The sequence below is a fragment of the Scleropages formosus genome, chromosome 10 (assembly GCF_900964775.1).
Source record: "Scleropages formosus chromosome 10, fSclFor1.1, whole genome shotgun sequence".
NCBI lineage: Eukaryota > Metazoa > Chordata > Actinopteri > Osteoglossiformes > Osteoglossidae > Scleropages > Scleropages formosus.
This window is the reverse complement of record NC_041815.1, coordinates 6,953,716-6,977,088: the sequence shown is the minus strand read 5'-3', so window position 1 is coordinate 6,977,088 and position 23,373 is coordinate 6,953,716. Positions and strand designations below refer to the sequence as shown.

The 23,373-nt window shown below is 40.0% G+C and overlaps 1 protein-coding gene across 1 annotated transcript in view; it reads left to right on the top strand.

Moving 5' to 3' along the window:
• Nucleotides 1-23,373, top strand: part of cntn5 (contactin 5) — a 154,658-nt gene that overhangs the window by 30,159 nt on the left and 101,126 nt on the right. The window contains exon 2 of the mRNA XM_018764086.2: nucleotides 22,404-22,530. Coding sequence (XP_018619602.2) covers nucleotides 22,476-22,530 — 55 coding nt within the window. The 5' untranslated portion in view covers nucleotides 22,404-22,475. The remainder of the gene's footprint in view (nucleotides 1-22,403; nucleotides 22,531-23,373) is intronic.

Sequence of the window (23,373 nt, the reverse complement as noted above, 5' to 3'; positions counted from 1 at the left end):
TTGACCAGCCAAATGTGGATTAAATCTTTGAGTGGACGCTGTACCCGTCCACCTGCCCCAGAAATGTCATGGTTTTCTTTAGGACACTTGGATGGCTGGATTATGGATGGCTGCGACAAGCACAGTTCTAAAAAATGTGATATAGGTGTTGATTATTCTGCAGTCGTTTTTGATTTTTTTTAATGAACATCCTTTGGAATTTGGTGTATTCTCAGAGTAGGTAATGGGGTGATGTAATGAGGATGTTACCCCTTTAAAGCAAGCTGAGACTGTACTGAATTACTACCTTTTCATGGGAGTTTCACTTAGTCCGAAAAATTCAGTCTTTTATCTCATTCACAGGTTTCTGACATGTGTGAATATCTCCCAACTTGTAAAGGAATAGCAGAGCTGTAACACTTGACATTCATGTCAGCCTTTAAATGGGACGGCACAGATTAAACCAGGGACCTTGTTTGCCTGCTGCAAGGGAAAAAAACACTTCTGGTCTTATTTGCCAGAGCCGAACAAGTTTGCTAATAAGACAAGCTTTCTGTTGCCTAAACTACGCAGGAAATGTCATCTCATGATGTTAATCATTCCTGGGGAAAAAAAAAAAAAAATGACACTGACATCTTATGACATCAGATGCCTCAATTAGTAATTATTAAGTTGGATCACCCCCAGCAGTGATGCTCATCAACATTGAAATTTCAGATGAAAAGGCTGATGGTCCCCGCAGTTTTGCTTTGCTGGTGGCACTTCAAGATCCACCAATATCCTTTTGTCTCTGTACAATTTCTAAACTTCAGGAAACAAACCATTTTTGTGAGGTATTGTATGTACATTCTACTGTTTCATATTTGTTAATTTTTGAGACGTGTAGGTAGCGATCTGATTCTCATCTGTTCATTGCCTTCAATGGCAGGTCCACTAATTCGGTGGACACTGTGCACTGTTCTTAGATGGAGGCACGTTGTTGTCTTACGAGGACACGCATTGACATGTGCTGGAGTCATTCCTTACGACATTCCCGCTCTTTCCGGCAAGGGACGGAATGAAGGGCAGCTGAATAATGTGCTTTTAGGGACAACTTTGCGTGCCCTCAAATGTAATTCCATTTAAATATTTCAAGAATAATTTGCTGAAAAAGCATTAACATTTATTCACTTAGAAGGCAGGGAAGTCTCAGTGTCTGCAAGTCATTAAGGCAATTATACTGGAACAACAAGAAATAAATGTACAAATAACAGAGTACCCAGTCCTCAAATGTACATTTATGTCACACAATAACACATTGGAACTATCTACTTGGAAATGGAATTTTAATTGTGTATTATATTTTGTAAGAGGACCTCTTTTTATTTCTTTGACATGAACATCACTCATCATAACTGATGTACTCTCCTATAATTAAACTTATAACAATGTCATTATAATTACTTAATCATAATTATTACTTGTCCATGTGGGGGGCGTGGTGATGCAGCGGGTTTGGCTGGGTCCTGCTCTCTGGTGGCTCTGGGGTTCGAGTCCTGCTTGGGGTGCCTGGCGTCCCATCCTGGGTGTGTCCCCTCCCCCTCCACCCTTATGCCCTGTGTTTTCGGGTTAGGCTTCGGTTCACCCCGACCCAGCTTGGGACAAGATGTTTCAGACAGTGTGTGTGTACTTGTTCATTATTGCTGTCATCAGAACATACCTTTTCGGAGTTAAGAAATATAGTATCAGTTATTATCAGTTCAGTTAATTGTAATGCTTGGAGGTAATAGGTTATAACTTTACAAAAAAAGCTAGATTTATTTAAGTGGAAAACAAGACACAGCATGTGCATTGCAATCGCTCTTTTTGCCAAGAACTTCTCATGCTGTTGTTTGAAGCCAGCTGCGAAACAGCATTCGACAATGAAGTCTGTGAAGACAGTTAATGAGTGTCAAACAAGATGAGTAACAGTCGGTTATGTTAATGTTTGAAGATCTGTTTTGAGAATTAATAAGATGAACCAAAATGCTGTTTTATGTTCTGACAGTTTGTCTTCCACAGCATGACATACAGCTTTAATCCCAGGGAAAGAGTTCTCATCATTATTTCATGTCATTGTCTGTGTCCAAGGCTAATTGTCAAAAACTGACATGTATATTAATGGTACCACAACGTACTGAAGGCCACAAAGTTTAAATGCCACAAATGTGATGATCAAGAACACGAGTCGAATACTGGACTTTTATAAATAAACAATGTACTGTACACCAGTGATTTAGCATGTTGTATTAAGTCATTCAGTGAGGAAAAGACTGCCTGCTGACTTAAACGACCTCCTTTAATGTAAAGAGGGCAAATCAAATTGAAGAACTATCAAACTGACGGTGTATTTTTGAATTGCTAGAAATTGGTGTGGTGTTAGTCATTAAGAATTTCGCTGTTTTATTTTTGTGTGTTATTTGAAAAACTTTATACTTTCAAGGACAAATGCTGCTGTAGACTGACTGAACGTGGGATGCAGCTCTGAAGAAGATGTCAGCTTCAGTTAGTTTTCAATCAAATGCCAAGTCCATCTTAAAGTCTCGCAGATTGAGTCCTTGAAGAAGAAAGGCGGTGGTGAAATGTTTATCGTGTTCCTGATTTGCTGTTCTTCGGTCCTTATTGAGGAATCTGACAGAGCTTTTTAACAGCAAGAGAGGAACGAGAACAATTCAATGTTTCAGTTCAGAATAAAAACGAGAATATACTTGCTGACTTCAGTTTTCTCCAAATTGAGGAATTTTATAAGCTCGTAAGAGACTGTCCTGCTATCACATTAATTTCTCTGAGACTGACATTAGTGTGCTTGGCAACAAAGTAAGGACATTTCGGTCTTTTCATTACGTATAATGACAATGTATATACAAAGGATTCACAGCTTTTTTTTTTTTTTCCATAGCAGTAATAAAAAAATTGGTTCACAACCAAGGACACATAAATGCAAAGTGAGCATGAGGGATCAGATTTTTATTAAAATGGTGATAGCGTTTGCTTTTGTGAAGTTGTACATTGATTGAGCAGGGTCCCTTTGAGTTTCATGCCGATATATGATCCCTGGCCGCCTTCACCTCCAAGGCATTTTGCTTAAGAGATTTTTCTTCTTGTGCTCTCATTGATTTCCTGCTCATTTGAATAATGGACTTTCAGTTTCCTCTCAAAGTATTTTAGTGTCGCACAACGACCCCCACGTACCGTGATGTTGGCATTTTTAAGATGTCTCAATGCAGCAGTGCCAGAAGGAACGCAGTTCATGAGAAGTGGCTCAGGTGGAAATTTACAGATATTACTTAGCCTCTCATTCTCCATGTCAGCTAGACCAGGACAATCCTTCTGTTGACTTGAATACGTGAAAAAGGAAAGAACACCTTCCTTTCCAACCAGCTGTGATCCCCTTCTCTGCAGCAGGTGCAGCTAGGTGTTCTTCTCCCTGACAACAGGCAGTGGCTGGCGGCGACCCTGGGGTTAAGTGCACCTGTTATCCATTTCCTCCTGCCATCTGCCCTGTTCATTGCTTCTCAGCAGTGGTGCAAATACGTGTCTCTGATCAGCCATGGTGCAAATGCTCCACAAAGATCAGTGGTCAAGTTTTTGTTCCGACTGTGGATTAGAAGACATAGGGCCCCAGTTTGAAACATCCCCCACTGCAAAAAACCAGGGAGATGTAGCACCAAGGATGGACTTTTGGTGTGATCTTTCTAATATTTCTGTGTTAAAGCTTTCCGTCAAAGTAGTGATCACCTGTTATGATTTGAGAGACATGCTGGTGAAGGAAATATGAACCAGTGCTCTTCTAGGAGAAGATTTAAATCAAAAGAACATCAAGAGTTTTCGAGGAAGTCAGTCCTTAAGATGTAAGCCTACAGTTGTAATGCTGTCATCTCCATACAAGTCACTGAATTTTTATCACAAAGAGAGATTCAAAGGAATGAACTGTCTGTGTTTAAAAAAAAAAAAAGAGCTTTCAGATTCCAAAAATATTTGACAATTTTCACTAAAATCATATTTGGGATTTCTAATCAATTATTTCAAAATTTTAATCCTATTTACGATGATCTCAGTCTACAATATATCCTTCTTGGAAACGCATGTCTATGCTGATGTAATCATTTCCTACAAATTTTATCAGTGACATTGCTCCCTTCATGAGAGAGGCTGTTTATGTTTATGTCTTTTTTTCATTATATTGTAGAAGATACTATACCTCTTTGCATCAGTTTTCTTTCTGAGATGAGAGGAATCAATATGTTATGTGTCTCTTTGGAAATATCTTGAAAGTAAATTTCATGATGACAAAATGCTCAGGCAAATCCAGTCCCAAGAGAATCATATGCTTTGAGTTCACAAGCTTGGATGCCACACATTACACTGCACTATTAGGGGCAGAAGTGTTAACGGAAATGCATAGCTGAAACAAACTGTGATTTTAATGATCACATTTTGAAACATGTCTTCATCCTATTGGCTACCTTAATATGTGTCAAAGAAAACTGAAATAAAGGCACCATTAGAGTGTTAAACCACCTCTGAGTTGTCCTCAGCTCCTAAGCTGCAGGTCCTGTCAGCCTATGAGCTGAATCAGGACTGGGCCATAGTTTGGCCGGGAGGCCCTTGCGATACAGCAATAACTCATTTTCAGGCACTTGTAGGCCAGTACGACTCCATGGGCGCTGAGGAACCGATCAGATGCTGCTCTCAGCAGGAGTACGAGAGGAACAAGGAAGCAGAAACTGAATAAGACTGATGCAAAAGAAGAAAGTATCATGATATTAGAATGTGTGGGGGTAGTACAGAATAAGTAATACACAGAAGGACACTGAGGGCAGATTAATCTCAGGTGTATTGATAAATTGGAAAATCTCATCATGGGAGATAAATGAAGTGTCGATATTGTGGGGTTGTCACTCTGCCAAAGGAGGACATGTCCCACCCTCTAATACTTCTTCGTCCTTAATGAATGGCTTAAAGCCTCAGCCTTGAACTGCTTTCCAGTAGATCACTAAATTATTCGCGTCTACAAGGTCGACTTTACAGTCTCCTAACTGGGCCTCTTGTGCTTTTTGCTTGAAATACGAATGCAGAAACAGGGAACATTATTTAGGATTATAAATTAACGATTGCATGTTTTATTTCAGATTGCATTATTTATTTATTAATGATTGCATTATTTTATTTTATTTTTTTTCACTCAGTAAGCTGCAGGTTTTGCTTGGTGCTGTATTGAACATAGGGACCGCAGGTAGCCTTTGGACTCAAAAGACCCAGGTTCAGTCCTACCTCTTGTTGTACTACACAAGGTACTTTACCTGAATGGCACTACATACACTTACGCAGGTTTATAAATAGGTAAGTCACTGTAAGTAGCTTAATAATGAATGTTAGTTTGGAGAAATAAATAAATGTAAATGTACTGTACTTAGAGGAAAATGCTATTTGATCCATCTAAAGCCCCGTAGGCACCATAAATGTTGCTCTAGGGTAATGATCTCCCATGCAAGGGAACACAAGTCAACACATCCTTTTGTTCTTCTAACCTCACAGTGAGTATTCGAACTGAGGTCCCTGCCACAGAGTAAACGATATTTAAAAGATGTGTTCATTTGCTCTATATTTGTGGATTATATGAATTTCCCCCGTCTCTTAAATCATTTGAATTGAAAAAAAAGAAAAAACTCCACATCTTCCTGTTCTATTAAATTTTATTTATTTTGTTCTTCTACCAAGTTTTGCTTTAAAGTGCTTTACAAGGAGTTGCTGAGAAACACAGAGATGCAAAACTCCCAGAAAAAGACAAATAAAACTTCTAGTTGCAAAGGAGAATGAGCAGAATAGTTGCTCAGAAGCAACTCTCTCCTCAGCACGGTGAATACCAACACCAGGGACATAAAGGACGCTAAGGTGTTGATGTTCTCTACATTACGGAAAGCTCTGCTCTAAACCCTTAGGTGTGCATCTTTTGCCCCGCCACGCTCCTCGACAGCCGCCAACTGCCTGTCTCCCGGGAAATGAGCACGGGGTGGAATACATGTCACATTTCTCTAAACTTTCTCCCTGCGCTCCAGTTACCGAAGTCTTTTAAACCTCCACTGTTTCCTGAGCCCACCCGTATAAGACGGAAAATTATCTCCTGCGACAGAGTGAGGCACAGTATTACATAGAATATGCTTGTGGTTTTTTTTCTGGAACAGACTTTAACTGCATGGTTATCCATTGATCCACATAATAGCGTTGATTATAGCTGTGATTACGGGATGCAATCACTGTAACGGAAATTGTATTACTAATTGAGATTAATTCCTTAATGTTTTCTGCCTTTATGCTAGACATACTGCAGAAATATCTATTGCCACGAAAGAAGCAGTAGATCCGGAATTAATGTCAGAGAGTTTATTTTTAGACCAGGAATAAGGTGTGTTTCTGAGTTTGGCTCTTACCTTCATTTTAACGATCTATCATTAGATTCTTAGAAGCTGGGATCTTTTTCAGACTGTTCTCTGAAACTTTAATGTGTCTTTTTAAAGCTCACAGTCAGAGATGGGGATGGACGTTTGCCAGACGCTCAGCACCTCAGCATCATGCTAGGATTACTGGAATGGAAATTGAAATTCTCAAATGCTTCCCAGCATGTCATATGCACAATTAGATCTAGCAAAACATTTTTATTTAAACTGAAGGTCTGGCAGCATGTGCTTGTACTACTACTATTACAAAATAAAGTTTTACTTTTTTGTTTTAGTCTTTAAGTAACAGAACTGTTGAATGTCGCTGGATTCATTGGGTCCCTCTAATACATTATCTACACCTTCTCTTGACTCTCATACTTTAATATGTGTCAAAATAAGGCCAAAAAAGTAGTACCTTTGCAGCGTTCATAATCATGAACTACTTCTTACCTGCGTGTCTTTTATACAGTCTCATCCATTTTTAAAAGGCCGTTTGAAAATGGCAAACTTGATTAATAAGTTGTGTTCAATTTGCATACTCGGCGCACGGTCAACTGAGATGTCTGAGCAGCTCGATTGTAAAGAATAGACCCTGGGGCTAACTGCGCCAGCTCAGGGGAATCCAGGGGAAGCAGAGAGATTAATCATTTCTAATGTTACCTTTCAAATGCATGCAGGCCCCTGACAGAGCGGCCCTTCCTGGCTCAGCCTGCTGTAGCACCCTGCCATGGCTTCCGAACAGTTCAACATCGCAGCCGTCTCCTGGGAGTCGCTTGATGGGAGCTCCGTGCTGGCAGGAGACTATGGTGCTGAGCACTGAACCCCCACCCCCCCCCAAAAAGCGCTCATAATTAAAACTCGTTTGGTGAGCGAAGCTGCATGGATCGCAGACCCTTGGAGCTGTGCTTCCATTGTGAGGACGATCAGAAGGATGGCGACACGTTTGGAAAACTCAGTTTGAGCCAAGCTTGCTTATGTCTAACAAAAGGAGTGCAAAGGAGTGATTTTTATGAGAGCGTTGCATTGTTTTCTCTGTCGTACAGAATGGCCTCTGAAATCCCTGAAGAATGGCATTTTCAGACTGTGTAGGCATCTTGATAAGTGCATTTTTTTGTTATTCTGCATTTTTGCTTTAGTATGTCTTTTTCCTGTACAGTATCATGCTTTCTGTTTAGTTGGTTTACTCTGTAAATACACACACACACACACACACACACACACACACACACATTTTCTGAGCTGCTTGTCCCATACGGGGTCGCGGGGAACCGGAGCCTACCAGGGCACACGGCTGGAGGGGAAGAGGACACACCCAGGACGGGACGCCAAGCCATCGCAAGACACCCCAAGCAGGACTCGAACCCCAGACCCACTGGACAGCAGGACCCGGTCCAACCCACTGCACCACTGCACCCCCCCCCAGATTACTCTGTAAATAATAACAACTAAAAGCTAAAGGGCTTCTTAAATAAATGTCTTTAGTGGCATTAATGGTCAGATTAAAAGAAAGTTACCCCAGTTTGCAAAAGAAAACAGATCTATCTATCTATCTATCTATCTATCTATGATACACTTATTGAATATATTCATGAATGTTTAACCGCAGTGCTACAATTTGCATGTTTTGCAGAAACTTTACTTAATTTTATGCCGTTATATAAGTTTCGATCTCTGTTGGATATTGCGCTTCAGATGAACTTCAAAATTTCAGAATGTTTCTTGCTAACGTGCACTAGGGTGCTCTTCTTATATTTTGCTGTCATTTTGCAAGAAAGGGGCAAGAATCCAGTGCAGGTCAATGAGTCCCAGTGCTCAAGAGATTATACTAGTTTTCTTTCCAGCTGAGATCTTAATTTCAGAGCCTTTGTTGGAATTTACACTGAATGCATTATTTACATAACATTTAATTAATTAGCAGAAACTTTTCAACAAAGCGACTTCCAATTAATACAGCATAGTGTTATGAGCCCACACACCATATTCACCTAGGTGACTTATACTGCTAGATACACTACTTACAATGGGTCACACTATGGGGGAACCAGAACAGCATGTCTTTGGAGTATGGGAGGAAACCAGAGCACCCAGAGAAAACCCACAGAGACATGCAAACTCCTCACAGACTGACGGGGAATCGAACCTACATCCTCTCGCACCACCCAGGTGCGGTGACTTGCTGTGCCACCCACTTTCTATGATTCAAGTCACGTTATAGTAAATGTGCCATACAGAACACATATCTTCAGTTTTCAGTCATGATTAACTATGCAAAAATAAATAAATTCTACAGGAGCTTTTCTGTTACACCTGTGTCTGTGAAATTAAGACAACGTGGGCAGTATACAGTATGTTATGTTTAGGTTTCTCACACCTTAAGTGTTAAATTGCTGAAGGATTAATAATCACAAATACCTTATACTGCTTTTATTTTTTTGGTTTAGAGACATCATTGCTTGTGTTTTCATCACTAGGAAAAAAGTTATCCTGCCATTTCTACAGCAATAATGCTCACTGGGTTTTGAGGACAAAGTGCTGCAGACCTGTGAGGTTTCGCTGAAATGAGGAAGGAGTTTAGACGTGTCGCAGTGGGTTTGGTCAGGGCCTGCTCTCTGGTGGGTCTGGGGTTCGAGCCCTGCTTGGGATGCCTTCTGATGGACTGACATCTTGTCCTAGGTGTGTCCCTTCCCCCCTGTGTTGCTGGGTTAGGCTCCGGCTTGCCGCAACCCTGCTGGGGACAAGCAGTTTCAGAGTGTGTATGTATGTATGTATGTATGTATGTATGTATGTATGTATATATGTATAGACACGTCAGTGTGTCAATTCTGTAATACAGAAGTGACTGCATGGCAGAAAGAAATCTTGGGCATATGTCTTCAGCCTACGCATTACATCCGTATTGGCATTTTTTCAAATTTGTGCCCTGCCCTCTCAGCATGCAGAGCAAAGGGCCGTGTGGTCAGGAGAGTCTTTGTGGCTGACCACGTGGGAAATGCGAAGAGGAACATTTTGTCCTGGATCTGTGCTTCTTGTCCTGAGCTGTGCTTTTTAAAAGCTTTGCTGTCTCCGGGGGGCTGCAAGGGGAACGTCAGATAGTCACTCCTAACAGTTCTGGATCTTGCAGAATGCCCAAAGGGGCAACTTTGTCCCAGTCTGGTGAAGGAGATGATGACAGTTTCACATTTCATGTGAGAAGGCAAGATCCCTGAGCACCTGAGTCCAAATATACATGCTGTTGTTGTGTGACTTCAGTTTCTCGCTGGATGAAATCATGCACATCGATATCTTCAGGTGAAAATTCATTCAGATTTTATTTAAGGAAAATCGACATGTTGTGCTCTATATAACTGTTAAGTTAAAGAGTGTTTGTAATATAACATAATGGGACATGCAGCCGAATTAGAAACCTCCATGTATTTTAAAGAAAAAAATATATTTTCTCACGAGAAAAACATTTTAAAGTTTAGTATTTATTACTTGGTGCCTTGTAGTATTATGAATATAGTGTAGTATTTCTATGAATCACTTATAAAAATAAAAGTTGTGCAACACCATGTATTTTGTTAACAATGTTTAGAAATAATATTGTGCTTCGTTTGGAGAAATGTATCTTCCAAATGGATAATGGAAACATAATAATCTAAGCAAAGTAGGGCAAATATAATTTTGAAACAATGCTGAAAGCGGACCATTCCTTGTTCTATAGTATCTGCATGTTTCCATACTTTCCTTACTGGTTTTGTCATGTCAGCAATCAGAAGGCCATCTAACCTATAGAAATTTACATTTATTTAGCTTACACTTTTCTCCAAAGTGACTTACAGTGTTAAGTAGTTACAACAATTTACTTTGCGCAATTTTACTGGAGAGCTTTAAGGTAACACGATGCTCAAGGCTGCTTCACCTGGAGGTGGGATTCAAACCTTCAAGCCCAAGGGCCACAACTCTAACCGATACACTACCAGCTGCCAGTTACTTATCAATTTATACAACTGGACAGTTTTTACTGAATCAATTTAAGGTATCAGACTTATTCTAGGGTCCCGTAACAGTGAGATTCTTACCAGCAACCTTCAGATTACAGGGCAGCAACCATGACCTATACACTCCATGCGGTTCCAAACAGCACCGCCTTCAGTAGCTGTAATCCTAATATGTTGTGAAGGTCCCAGAATTTCGAGATGGGAACTGCTGTTTTACATGCAGGCCAGGTTGCTGGAGCTGTAAGCATTTGAGCCACAGGTTCTTTACGCATTTGTCCGTTGCTGCGGCTCCAGTTCCGCTCCCTTAGCAGCTCCTTTCAGGTGCACTCCATCTCACCGCCACGGGGATAATTGTCTACTGATTGAGGTCATCAGAACAATCACGGAGGGAGGACATGAAGAGGGAGAAGGGAAGCTGTGGGAAAGAAGAACGAGACGTCTATGGGCATGTGGGAAGGGGGGGACGACAGACCATCACTCTCTGTAGAAGAGGCTTTGTTTACCAAGGTGCCATCGTCTTTCTCCTGGCACTAAGCCTCTTCCCGAATGAGCAAGCCAGGATGGAGTCGCAGCATACGTCTATACAAGTCTAGTAAAGCTATATCCTATCAAGCCTTCCCCATCTTCAAAAAATTACTTTTAGGACGGCATTGTGGAGCAATGGATAGCACTGATGTCTCTCATTTAGGCTGTGTATTTTGACATGTTTGAATGTAGCCCAGCCTATGTGGGACTTCTGTGTCCTCCCGTGTTTGCTTCCATAGTCCAAGGACATGTGTTTCAGGTGAACTAGGAATTCTAATTTAGTCGTAGTGTGTGACTATGGTACAGTGCTCTGCTGTATAACTGGGCGACTGAGTGTAGGATGTTTACTGCAGTATGTCTCGCATTTTAAGTAACCTTGCATGAGGGTGTCAATTAAGTCCTAGGTAATGCTAAGTACCTTGTTATCAGAACTGCTAAATTGCCCTCAACATTCAAGAACTGTCTCAAAACGCATCATTTTCACTTTTCACTTATTTCTGGGTCTCCTATCTACTCTATAAGTTGACATTGCATTATTTGTCACATTTCTTTCCCGGTCTGTTCTGTATGATGCTCCTTATTTAATGTTACTGTTTATTTTGTCTGTTTTTAAAAAAATGTGTACTTCCTACCAATTCGATATGCAGCAACCCATGCAATGTATGCTGGATTAAATGGTGACATCAAACAAACTGAACATACTTTGTGAACTGCCTGTCTGCACGAATATCTCTCTACATCTCTATATCTATAACACAGTATCTCTCCGTCTCTCTCAAGGCACTTTGGTTTGTATGTTGCTTTGGAGAAAGTGCCTGTTAAATGAATGCATGTAAATTATTCGATTATGCACACGTTATCTGCAGAGCGTTTCATTCTCTTAGGTGAGTTTGTAAAGGATGCACAATCAATAGGCACACAGTCTTCAGGTCCAAAAAAGGTTGCACATTTAAGTAAGGTATTTGGATAAATGTGCAGCTACAGTGCAACTGTAATCCTATAATTGGCTCATGTTCTGAAGTGTCAGCCAAGGCACTGTTGGTTCAGGTTATGTCTTCAAAAGGTTCCCTTATGGGGCTTGAACCTTTAATAGGAAATGTCATCTTCACTTTTTTTTCCCCCTTTTCACATTTAGCCAGATGTAAACATGACCGCGTGTGTCTAAATGTCAGCAATTTGTTTTGTTCCTACAAAAGTCTTCCCTTGGGGCAGGCAGAGGTTAGAAAGAGGAAAGATATTGGGGAACTGCCTTTTTCTGAGGTAAACTCAACCCCTGTGCTCCGTTGCTGTGTTCAGAGACCCTTTTGAGGCGGTGAGCTTTGTAATGTAGCCTCTCAATGGGAGGGAATAAAGCCAAATTGTTAAGCCCGACAGAACAAAGGCTCCTTCCGCAGGAACCTGGAGAGTCAGATGAATCTTAGCCCCAGTTACCTCCCCTGTAGCTGTGTTGAGCAGGCAAGGAGGGGAGGTCAAAGGCCCACTTGATGGTTTTAGTTTCTGCTAAAGGTAAGAGCCCTCCCATTAAACACGGGCCAAGCACAAGATCTGGTGTCCAGCGGTTTGTTTGTATTGTTTGTTTAGCTTTGCTCATTTTTCTGTTCTTTTAAGCTTTGAGTGCACTGCTTTGGACAACAAGTAAGAAAACAGTTAAAGACAAAGGCTAGGAAGCTGAAGGTTGTGGTTAAAGTCCCAATCCCATCACTACGGGATGATGTTTACCTTAAGGTTCTCGAAGTAGACGTGATGTACGTCGCTTTGGACGAAAGCGTCTGCTAAATGAATAAATGTAAACTTGTGAAAATCATAATCGGCTAAACAGTGAAATAGGAATTATGTTTCTGTTTCAAGAGAAGTGGACAGTGAAGTATAACCCTGTCAAAAGTGGATCCCAAGCAGTTGAAAACCATCTTAATACTGTTGTTTAAGCCATCTAGTGGAATGCCGTATGCCTATTTCCGTTAATATTTATTAACTTAGGTTTTCATTAAGTTATTTACAAAGTTATATTTGTATACTAAGCTACTCACAGTGACTTACCTATTTATACAGCTGATTATTTTCTTTATAAAAGTGATTCAGGGTCAGAATGATTCAAATCCGGCTCCTTCTGAACCAGGTTTGCTTTTGTTGAAGGAAAAACTGTGGAAATACAGCAGACAAAAGTGGACCTTTTTCAGTGGCAGAACTATGTTGGGGCAAAACTGCTGTTATCCACTACATTCTGGTGAGTTAAAAAGCTCTCCGCTAGCCATTAGAATGCAGTTAAAAAGAAGCCTTTGCTGCACCCACGGCATCTTTTGTTTGTTCCACTCAGGTCAGGCGAGTGATAAGACATACTTTGTGTAATTCTTTTTTATCATTTTTTAGCTTATCCCTTGGGGGAGTCTTCCTGTTTGCATAACCCAAAAATCATTCTAAAGAGCTTTAGAGTGTACACAATTCTTTTTCTGAAATGGGTAAAAATTGGTCATGATTAAAATTCTGTCCTTTCCACTTCATAAATACACTTTACTTTTATAAATCAAGGATTTTGGTCAAAAGAGAATGTGAAAAACTTGCAACTAAGGAACAATTTTTAAATATTGCACACCGTTTTTGTGAAATTGAGGCCTGAATAAATAAAGTCTGTGTGTTTTTCTTAGTTTGACAAGGTAGAATGGAGTTTCTTATACGTGTTTTGGGAAGCTATGAGATGGGTAATAACTGTATTAGCCTAATTCTTCTTAAATAAATCACATGATGCTGCCTGAGAATTCAGAGAAATTCTGGAATGTCTGGACACTGTTCTGGACCTTCTGCCCTTGTTGTATTTATGAGGGTGTTTTTGCAATTTTGTGGTCTGTTGTTTTTGTCAGAGGAAACACACGGATTCTTCAGGCCATCCACAGGATATGTTCACTTTGCTTGCTTGCTGGACCTCCTCAAAGCTGGCCTGGCATTGGATTTCATCATGGGACAAAGTGGAAATAAACGCTGATGAAAGAGATCAGCCAAAGCCATTGATTGGTTCTCAAGCTCTCAGTGGATGACTGGGGCTCTCAGGTAGACTTACATGGATCACATCCTCATGACCTCTAGTGGGTTGCTCATGTCAAATAATTTTTCCCCCCACAGGCCTTCTGTGCTAGAAGCATGAACAAACGTGCTGTTATTATTGCAGCTGACAGGCATTTTTGAATGGCAAAATTGAATATGCTTCCTAAACGAAGCGCGTTCTGCAGGGGGTTACATATCACAGTGTTTCTTGAAATAAAGCAGTTACTCCCATCAGTTGCTGTAACTAAGCCTATGCAGTCTCTGTCCAAACTACAAATATGCCCAAAAATATTAAACTGTTACTGTTTCTACATCTGGATATATATTTTCAAGGTAAATATATGGCTTATACGGTAAATTTGGCTGGAGATGCATGTACTGTTTATGTAACTGTAGAACAAAAGAAAACGGATTACATTTCCATAAAATAATAAAGACAAATGCGAATGATTTTTATACTGAGATACAGTTCAACTCTTATGAGAAAAAAAAAAAAAAAATCTTGTCAAGGTGATTTTTTTCTATGTATTGGCAAAAAAAAAAAAGAATACATTTAAGTAGAGCTTGTTACGTTAGATTTTTTTTCTTCCCCACTTGTTTTTCATCCATCTATATTCAGTCTGAGCAGTTGTTAATCAAGCTGCAGTAAAATAATGTGGAATCAATAATAATGATGTATGTGCAATTAGCATTTATCACTGTGCAATGAACTTGTTCGGTAATTCATGGCCCATATTCAATCAAATCATTGTGATGTTTCTCCTTGACTGTGACTTTCTGTTCTAAAAAAGAAATATATATATATACATACTGTATGTATAATTAATTTTTTTCCTATATATGTTTAATTTCACTGTGCCAGAAACTTGGCTTTGCTCTGTTTTCCTCCCCCAGTCTTACAGTGCCACATTTGAGCATGGCATTGTGATCACAAATATGAATAATCGCACAGTCTTCACTTTAATACTTTCCAGAACAAAAACTGATAATCAGACTAGAAGTTTGTTTTGTGATTAGGCTGATGGACAGACAGACAGGAGGGTTACAAATTAAGCAGAATTTTTGATGACCGGTACAGTAGCAGAACCTGGTACATACAAATGTCACATTGCTCTTACCTTTTACAAGAGTTACATCATATGCGTTGAAGTTTATTTTATGAAGTGCAGGAAATACTGCATGCTGGAAGCAGAAACTGTAAGTTATTTTCAAAAATGAAACATGATCTAGCAGTGTCTTACAAACAGGAAATAAAAGTCAAACAGTATGATCTTGCACCTTGATTTATGCCCCAAAATACAAGGTCAGATATCATGGTCTGCTGACCGAAGACATGGACATGTCGCTGTTCATTTTATGTTTTTTAATATCCGTCTTCATAGTTTTTTCATAACAAAAAAAAAAAAAAGTAAGTTTCCTACAGCGTTTCTTACACCTCTGACTTCTGTGTTTTGGGAACCTTTCCTTTTTGAATGGTCACCAGAAAATATCCCTTAGCCCCTATAGAGTCCTTCCTTTATTTTCATTCTAATGCATTTGCATTGGAAAAGTCCCTATTTGGCAGCACTGTGAAAATGTACCTTTCATATACATGTACAGTCTGAAATCTGATACACTCCATGATGTCCTCAAAGGAAGATATAAAATATAAAAGGCTCTCAACTTTATAGTACTGCATCTTCCTGTACACATCTTGGTTCCATTAGCTCTCCTAAAAATCCATGCCAGCACTGATTCTATTTTTACAGCTGTTTGCTGACTGCAAAAAGTGTATAAAATGCTATTATACTGCGGTAGCAGTTTGAACTTAACCATCTCAAGTCCTGCATGAAGCCAACAATGCCCATTTAGTACAGAAGCAAGGGCAGCAGTCATGGTGTTCTATATTTATTCAGTCAAATGATGGAAAGTTGTTAAATTTTTTATCAGCATCCAGTTAAGGGAATGTTCCAAAATATTGCCTACTGGACTATAAACATGGATGAGTGTTAGTAGTTAGAAGAGCTTATGTACAAAGAGTAAAGATGATCTGAGAACACTGAGAGCAGTGGCTGATCGTCAGAAGCTGAAAACTAGTGACATTCTTCACACCCTTTTCTTCTAGTATTAAAAAAGTCTAATACTGCAACACCTGCCAGGGGGCAGGACTGTGGCTTGAAGTCCTGTAACGCAGAACTGGGACACCTGTTTATTCTTTTAGTGCACTAGTGAAACCAGGACTGGTTAGAAGGCCCTCGCGGCTCCCGGTGGGACTGCTACCAGTGCATTAACCGCATTTGTCTGGCAGGTATTATTTACCATTATGGTGACATTCAGCTATTATAACAAAGTGGCACAGTCTTCTAAGTCAGGGCTTTAAAGGGTCTGTTATATGAATCAATAAAAACAACATGAATAACAGGCATGCAGTCTGGGTGCCTGTGGATTTGTGGGTTGGACTGGGGGACATGCTGAATCATGCTGTGAGCTCTCACGTTTCAGGGTCGCCAGCAAACCGCGTCGGCTAATTTCAGGATCACAAAACACACAAATGTCCTTTGGCAGGCTGGCATTTTCACTTCAGATGTTCTTTTTTATTTTTTTTTTTTTTGTTCCCCGTATTCTTCCTGACACCAGCATGAATTGGCTTCGTTACCTGTTTCCAGAGAAGCAGATGCTACTGCTGTCTGGCCGCAGGGTTGCATATTGCCGCCTTGCACAGTTGCTTATAGTCTGTCATTCACTTCTCCATAGCCAAGTCTTAATGGCCTCTGTATTAACATTGGGCCAATACAGGTCTTAATTGGGAGGTTTTATTTGTATATATAGCAACCATTATTTCTGATGAGCTGCTGTAGAGTCATGTTACATCTGTTGTCATGCTGGGAAGTATTGATCATGGTGATAATATTCTGCTCTGTAAACCAGCAGGGGTTAGAGTTAAAATTTTAACTAATAATCCCAGAATCTGTGCCTTAAACGAAACAATTTATGCCTTTTCGAAATACAGGGTATCCTTGCCAGTTAAAGCTAAAACAATACATATTTATGGGATTAAAGCTGGAATTCAATGTGATCTGAAGTGGATATCTTTTTGATCAGGAGACCCGGTCTTCAGTGACCACCTCACCAGCTGCCCGGTGAGCCTATCCCACACACCGTAATGCTACAGAGTGTGGGTGTGTTCAGTGTGTTCAAACAAGCAGAGCAGGGTGTCAGAAACTGTGACAGAGATAATGCACATGTCTGCATGCGAAGGAAGGGTTACAGCACAGCAGAGGTTTTTCTCATTATTGGATTGTACAACTGCAAGAAACGGAATTGGTTGATGCAGCAGTAAAGCTGTAATTAGGTAATGGAAAAACAGTGTGACTCAAACGTGGAAAAAAAAAAAAAAAGCTCCCCCAGATTTTAAAAACAGTTTGCTTTTAATTATTTTAACGATTGCGTGCCCATTTTAAAATATTTGGACCGGTGTAATAAGGCTGTCTAGGATCAGAGCAACCCATATACACCAGGCAGCACTGATCCATGTAATACAGTCCTTGTAAGTAAGAGAATATAATTATCTCTCCACTACTGTTACACTTCCAGCTTTTAGAATCACCAGTTCCCACCACATGGTGTGATGCTGTCATGTCACCAATATCACTAGCAGCTCCAGCTGTAACACATTTTTAATCAGCATTATTATGCCGAACTGAAAGCTTAGAACCCACCTCCCCTTGTGGTTTAATGTTCAACCACCAGCATCACCCTTCAGTTTTCCCCGCACTATGCGATTGACCCTTGATATTAAATTGTAATGTTTTTTTATTATTATTATTATTCAGAGCAACTGATGGCACTACTTTATCTATCTACACACAGTTTTATAATCCACTACCGTACAAAAGAGCAATATCTTTGCATGAAACAAGCAAGTCCCTTCTGATTTAGAAAATGCTGAACATAACAGCAATGATGCTGTGTAGAGGACAACAAAAACTGAAATGCATGGGGTTTGTTTATTTATTTCTTTATTTCTTTATTTTATTTTTTATTTTTTGCAGACCAGGGAATGACCCTGTAAACTAATCTGTGACTGGAAAGAAAATAGCTAAACAAACATTGCTGTTAATAATTTAATTTTGTTAGATCAGCTACAGCAGGAGGCAAAGTCTGGACTTTTTTGTTAATTCAGTTAATGCAGAGAGAAATGTGTATGCCCTCAGGCCCTGCACAATACAACCAGGCAATTACTCCCAGTCGTGCTGGCCGGTTATTAGAGAGACAATGATGTGAGAATATGCGCCTTGTGCCACACAGGTTGCTGTTAAAAAAAAAGCAATGCTAACATGGAGGAGGACAGCATGATTAGTCATCTCTGAATCACAGCCTCTCTCCTGCAGCGTCCGTCCCTCTAGGCGAGACAAGCGCCGGGGCTTCCGCGTTCACACACGCGTGGTTCTGTAACGAGGGTCCACTCTCTCAGAGTGCAACGCAACACCCAACCCGGCACGTGCTCGCTGATGCCATCTGCCGTGGCGTCAGGCTGGACTGCCTGAGCAGGAGGAGGCCGTGCTGGTCATCGATCCGCGCTCACGGGAGAGAAGCATCGTTTCGGTACCGCTTTGCACCTCCGTAGGGAATTCCCTTGACTTGCTCTGTTCCAAACCAGTAGCAATTCAATTTGCAATTGTAATACAGTAGAAAGTGTAGCCGTGTGCTCCATAGCAGAGGAAGGAGCTGTTGTCTCTGCCGCAGGATATTTGTGCTGCTATAACCGGAGTTGATTTCCAGATGTGAAACTAGGTAGAACATGGCCTGTGTGCTAATACATTGCCCTGTATAGTGGTATTCGTTATGGAAATTAAGTATGCACATCGATCAGCCACTATTTCATATCACTTTACATCAAAACCTTCCATAGTTAGTTTGGCCCTCTCTGTCCTTTTCTCCTTTTCAGCAGTCAAAGGGCAACAGAGGAGAAATGTGCCTCAGTCAAATCTGAATACACTCTGTACACCTGCCACAACTTTTTATGAAAAATATAAAAATTACACTCCTGCGGGCTCAGCCGGTGCCTGTTGTGTGACGAGTCTGGGGTCCAAGCCTTGCTTGGGGTGCCTTGCAGTACACTGGCGTCCCGTCCTGGGTGTGTCCCCTCCCCCTTCGGTCGTGCACCCTGTGTTGCCAGGTAGGCTCCGGCTCACCGCGACCCTGCTCAGGACTTGCGGTTGTTGACAATGGATGGATGGATGGACAAAAACAAGACCCAGTACAGGGTAAAATTGCATCCATCGGGGGTAATTAGAAATGTTGATATTATTTTGTTTTGCATTTTAAACTATGTATATATGTCTTGACACTTTATTATGTTGGGATAAAATGACAAAAAAGTGCTTTGCTTGGAGGGATTACTAAATCACTAATGAATCACTAAGCTGTTTTGTAATTAACTTTACTCTCAACTGTAAATACTCCCTAAGTAATGTTTTTTTCTTTTTTTTTCTGGATTTAAAATGAAAAAGTATTCACAGTACAACAGCATATAGAGACGTGGTACAAATTTAGCTTTTCCACATATTTCTGGTACAAAAGATTAAATTTTGTTTTAAATTGGGCTGAGTCATAAGTAAAAGTGGAGCGTCTGACATTTTCAAACGGCAGCTTTACGAGAACATTTGCATGTGGGCTGTGATAATTGGGCACATGCGAGAACGCACGTTTCCTGACAGCTCAACACAATGTCAGTCAAAATTCTAACACTATAATTGCACTGAGTGCTTCGATGACCAACTTTGCACAAGTAGCTTCCAGCTTCTGTGTTTGGAAAAATGCAGACTACTTAAAAACTCTACTTTCATTTGTTTTAATTTAAATTTGCCCAAAACCATATTGTTTCTGACAATACTATTTATATCACTCAATCACTCACTTCCCTGCTGGAAATCACTGCTTGACTAAGTCAGGGTCATGGCAGTATGCCACTTATCCTGGAAGCATGAGGAACAAAGCTAAGTAGGCTACACCCTGGATAAAATCCCAGTCCATTGCAGCGTTGAACATCACATACAGAGAAAGAGACACATGTCCACTCAACTCTGAAATGACCTAGTTTCTCAGACATTTTTCTATAAATGTATATTCCTCATATATATATATCTATTGGTCCATGACCAGTTCACAGTATATATTTAAAACAACTTACCCAATTAGTTATTGTTAAAACCGGTTTGTTCATTGTTAAAGTGCATTGCTATAATGGATCAATGCATGAAAAAGCAAATAAGAAAAAAACATCTGAAAAGCTACATTAAGCATAACTGTAAACGTTTGATCTGTGTATCTACTATTGATAGTCTCTATTCTTAACTTTCCAAATGGTAGAAGTATTCAAATGGGTTTCCCATGAAAAGTGACAGTCAGGAAACAGGAAGCTGTCAACAGAGTGACTCATTGATCTAATTAAACCTCCATGGACCCATCCCTTTCAAGCGGCAGAAAGATACCTTTCCGGCACTCAAATGAAGTGATTTCCACTCTCTGTCAAATCTGCTCCTTTCAAGAAAACAGGAACAACCCCTTGGTCGTCCACATGTTCCCTTTCTTAGTAGTGAATCTTCAACTCTTAAAGTAATTTAATGTATTAACAATTTTATACAGGTTAATGTTTGTCCATGTGAGGTACAATTCAGTTATGTCTTGGTTCAGTGTGACATTATTTCATGTATCATTTTCATAAGTGTGTGTGTATATATGTAGAAATAGACGTTGGAAAGAATTACACAGGTCATGCCAATTTAACTACTGTCATATTCATAAACTTTAGCATGCAGACATCCTATTCTTGTGAGAAAGTACATTTTTGTAGTAAGCAATATTAACTGAAGAAAGTACAGCTACATGTTTGTTGTGATGTATGATACAGACATCCACCCGTAACCTTCAGATGCTGAACGTAGAAGGCAATTTTAAAGAGTTTACTCAAGTGGACAGACTGTCTAAAAAACTTGCCATGTTGCCTGTTTTGGTTGGGGGAGAATCTTTCGTCCTTCTTGTTGTTGTTCCCGTATGTTGATCCATGCTTGGCATGGAGGTTCTTTGCTGAGTACATCAATATCCAACTGGCCAGGCTGCCACACCACTTTTTCACTGTGGACGCATCCAGGGAGACAGCTTGGCCAGCGGGCTCAGCAATTCACAGTGAGATGCTGCGAGTCCAGTGAAATGAATAAGAGACCAATAAAACATTGAAAGTGAGAAAGATTAATGGTTCATCACACATCATGATTCAAACAACCAAATATGTTTCTGGAAATTGACTTATTGTATTTTTTTCCTTTTTTTTTATTTTTGTTCCACCGCTTTTCTTTCGAGTGTTTCATTTCATATTGATACAAGCTGGAAACCTGAAAATGATAAGTGCTAACTCCTCGTAAAATCCTCCTGTACATCTGAAATTAAACTGAAAAGGAGAGCCTAAAGGTGAGAGGAATATAAATGTGAAATCTTTGAATAATAAGGTTCATTTGCTCATATCATATGATATCATCTTAGAGTACAATAACTTTTGATTATCAGTGCCATTGATATATCATTTGTACATTATTTGCCAGAACATAACAAGAAGTAGGAGTAAAATCCTTAAATTAACTTTAAGAATTCTGGTCAATTATTTAAAAGTTATTCTAAGGCAGGCAAGTGGAGCAGCGATCAGATGAAGAGACACATGACGGAACGTTTGACTTTCTCGGTCTGGGAAACCGAAAATAAGCTGGTACGAAGTACAGCAATATGTTTGCAAGCAGGTGCTGCTCAAGGTTCAGCAGATTTACTGCATGTTTTGCTTTCATAAGTAGCCACAGGTGCTGGAAGTCTTCAGCTGTCATAAGGGAACCTCCATAGGGGAACTGTGTTAATCAGCACGAAACCCCTACATCTCAGCACATTCGTGTAGAACGACACTGGTGCAGCAGTAAAAAAAAGATACTTTGTCATTATCTAAAAATTTGCTTGCGACTTTGAGTTGATTTCGAGGTAGGGCAAGTCCTGCATTTTGGGGCAGCTCTTTTCTATGTATTTCGATGTTTGTAAACTATACCCTTTCAGTGACCATACACAGTGTGTAATGTTCTGTACAAATGACTTCTTTGCTCCTTTGCAGCAGCCCAGTGATCAACTCAGGCACTTGTGAGAAAGCATCAGGAACTTACCCACCTTTAACACTGAGCAGCACATTTGTGCAGAGTTGGTGAAAGGAAGACCATAAAGTTTTTTTTGTTTGTTTTGTTTTGTTTTGTTTTTTATGTCCTGGAAGTGTCTGGCTTTCAGAGGTGTCAGCTCCTGCTCTGCTTTGGCATCGTTGCTTCCCTTTAATTGCTCGTGGGGCCACGAGGCGGCCTTCGGATGAAAGCCAGGTGTTCCTTCCAACGGCCGCTCTCTCCATTCCCGTGTGTCCCAGGCGCTGCTTTAATGAAGAAACAGACCTTCTAACAGCCTCACTGAAGGGGACGCGGAGCCCTCCAGAGCAAGGATGGGGTCGCCATGGAAACCACTTCTCCTCCTGTCAATCATCAGTGGCCTTTCAGGTAAGGAAACCTATGTTGTTGCAGAGATATTGGGAGGATTAGCTTCTAGTACTGTGGCGTTCTTTTCAAGAGGTCGGATTATAATGTTGATAACGCCCAAGCAGTCATGTTCAATTTGAGAGGCTTACATAAAATAATTTTCTCTGTGTGAGAAAAAGAAAAAAAAAAAAAAAAAAAAAAACGGGCTTTTTAGTGTTTTTTGTTTTCTATGGAACTATTGAAACATGCACGCTAACTTAAACGAAAAAAATCTAAATTCTGTAATCCTAAAAAAGAATTGTCCTTTAGATACAGAGGGCTGAATTTGTATTTTGATTAATTGTGTTTTGCACGAGATTCTGAAGCAATGAGATGTCTTGCATATTGCAACTCTGGGTCCTGGGTCTTAGCTCTTTGATAAATGTTGGTCTTCCATATTTATCAAGTAGCTTTTAGTTCTTGTCAAGAGCTATTTCATTATGCATTTTCAACCTATTACATTCAAGAGACAAGAGGGTTGAAATTAAACAGAAGTGGAAAGTTAGAAATAAAATCATGGGCACTTAGCATTTGTGGGAAGATTGCTGCTTAGATAAAAATGAACATTCTATTCAAAGGTGCTATGAAAGAAAAAAAAACACAAACATAGTTAGTTTTGTATTTTATTCTGAAAAATATTGAATTATGCATGTAATGAAAACCACGTTAAGTTCTTATCTAATTATAAGAACCTGGACTGCAAGACAGTGATTTAAAAAATACATGCAATTTAAATAAAATGATGGGTAATGAGACCCATCAGTCACAATGTAACTGACTGGGCCATGTAAAATCTGTGTCAGTACTGACACAGCAATACATGAT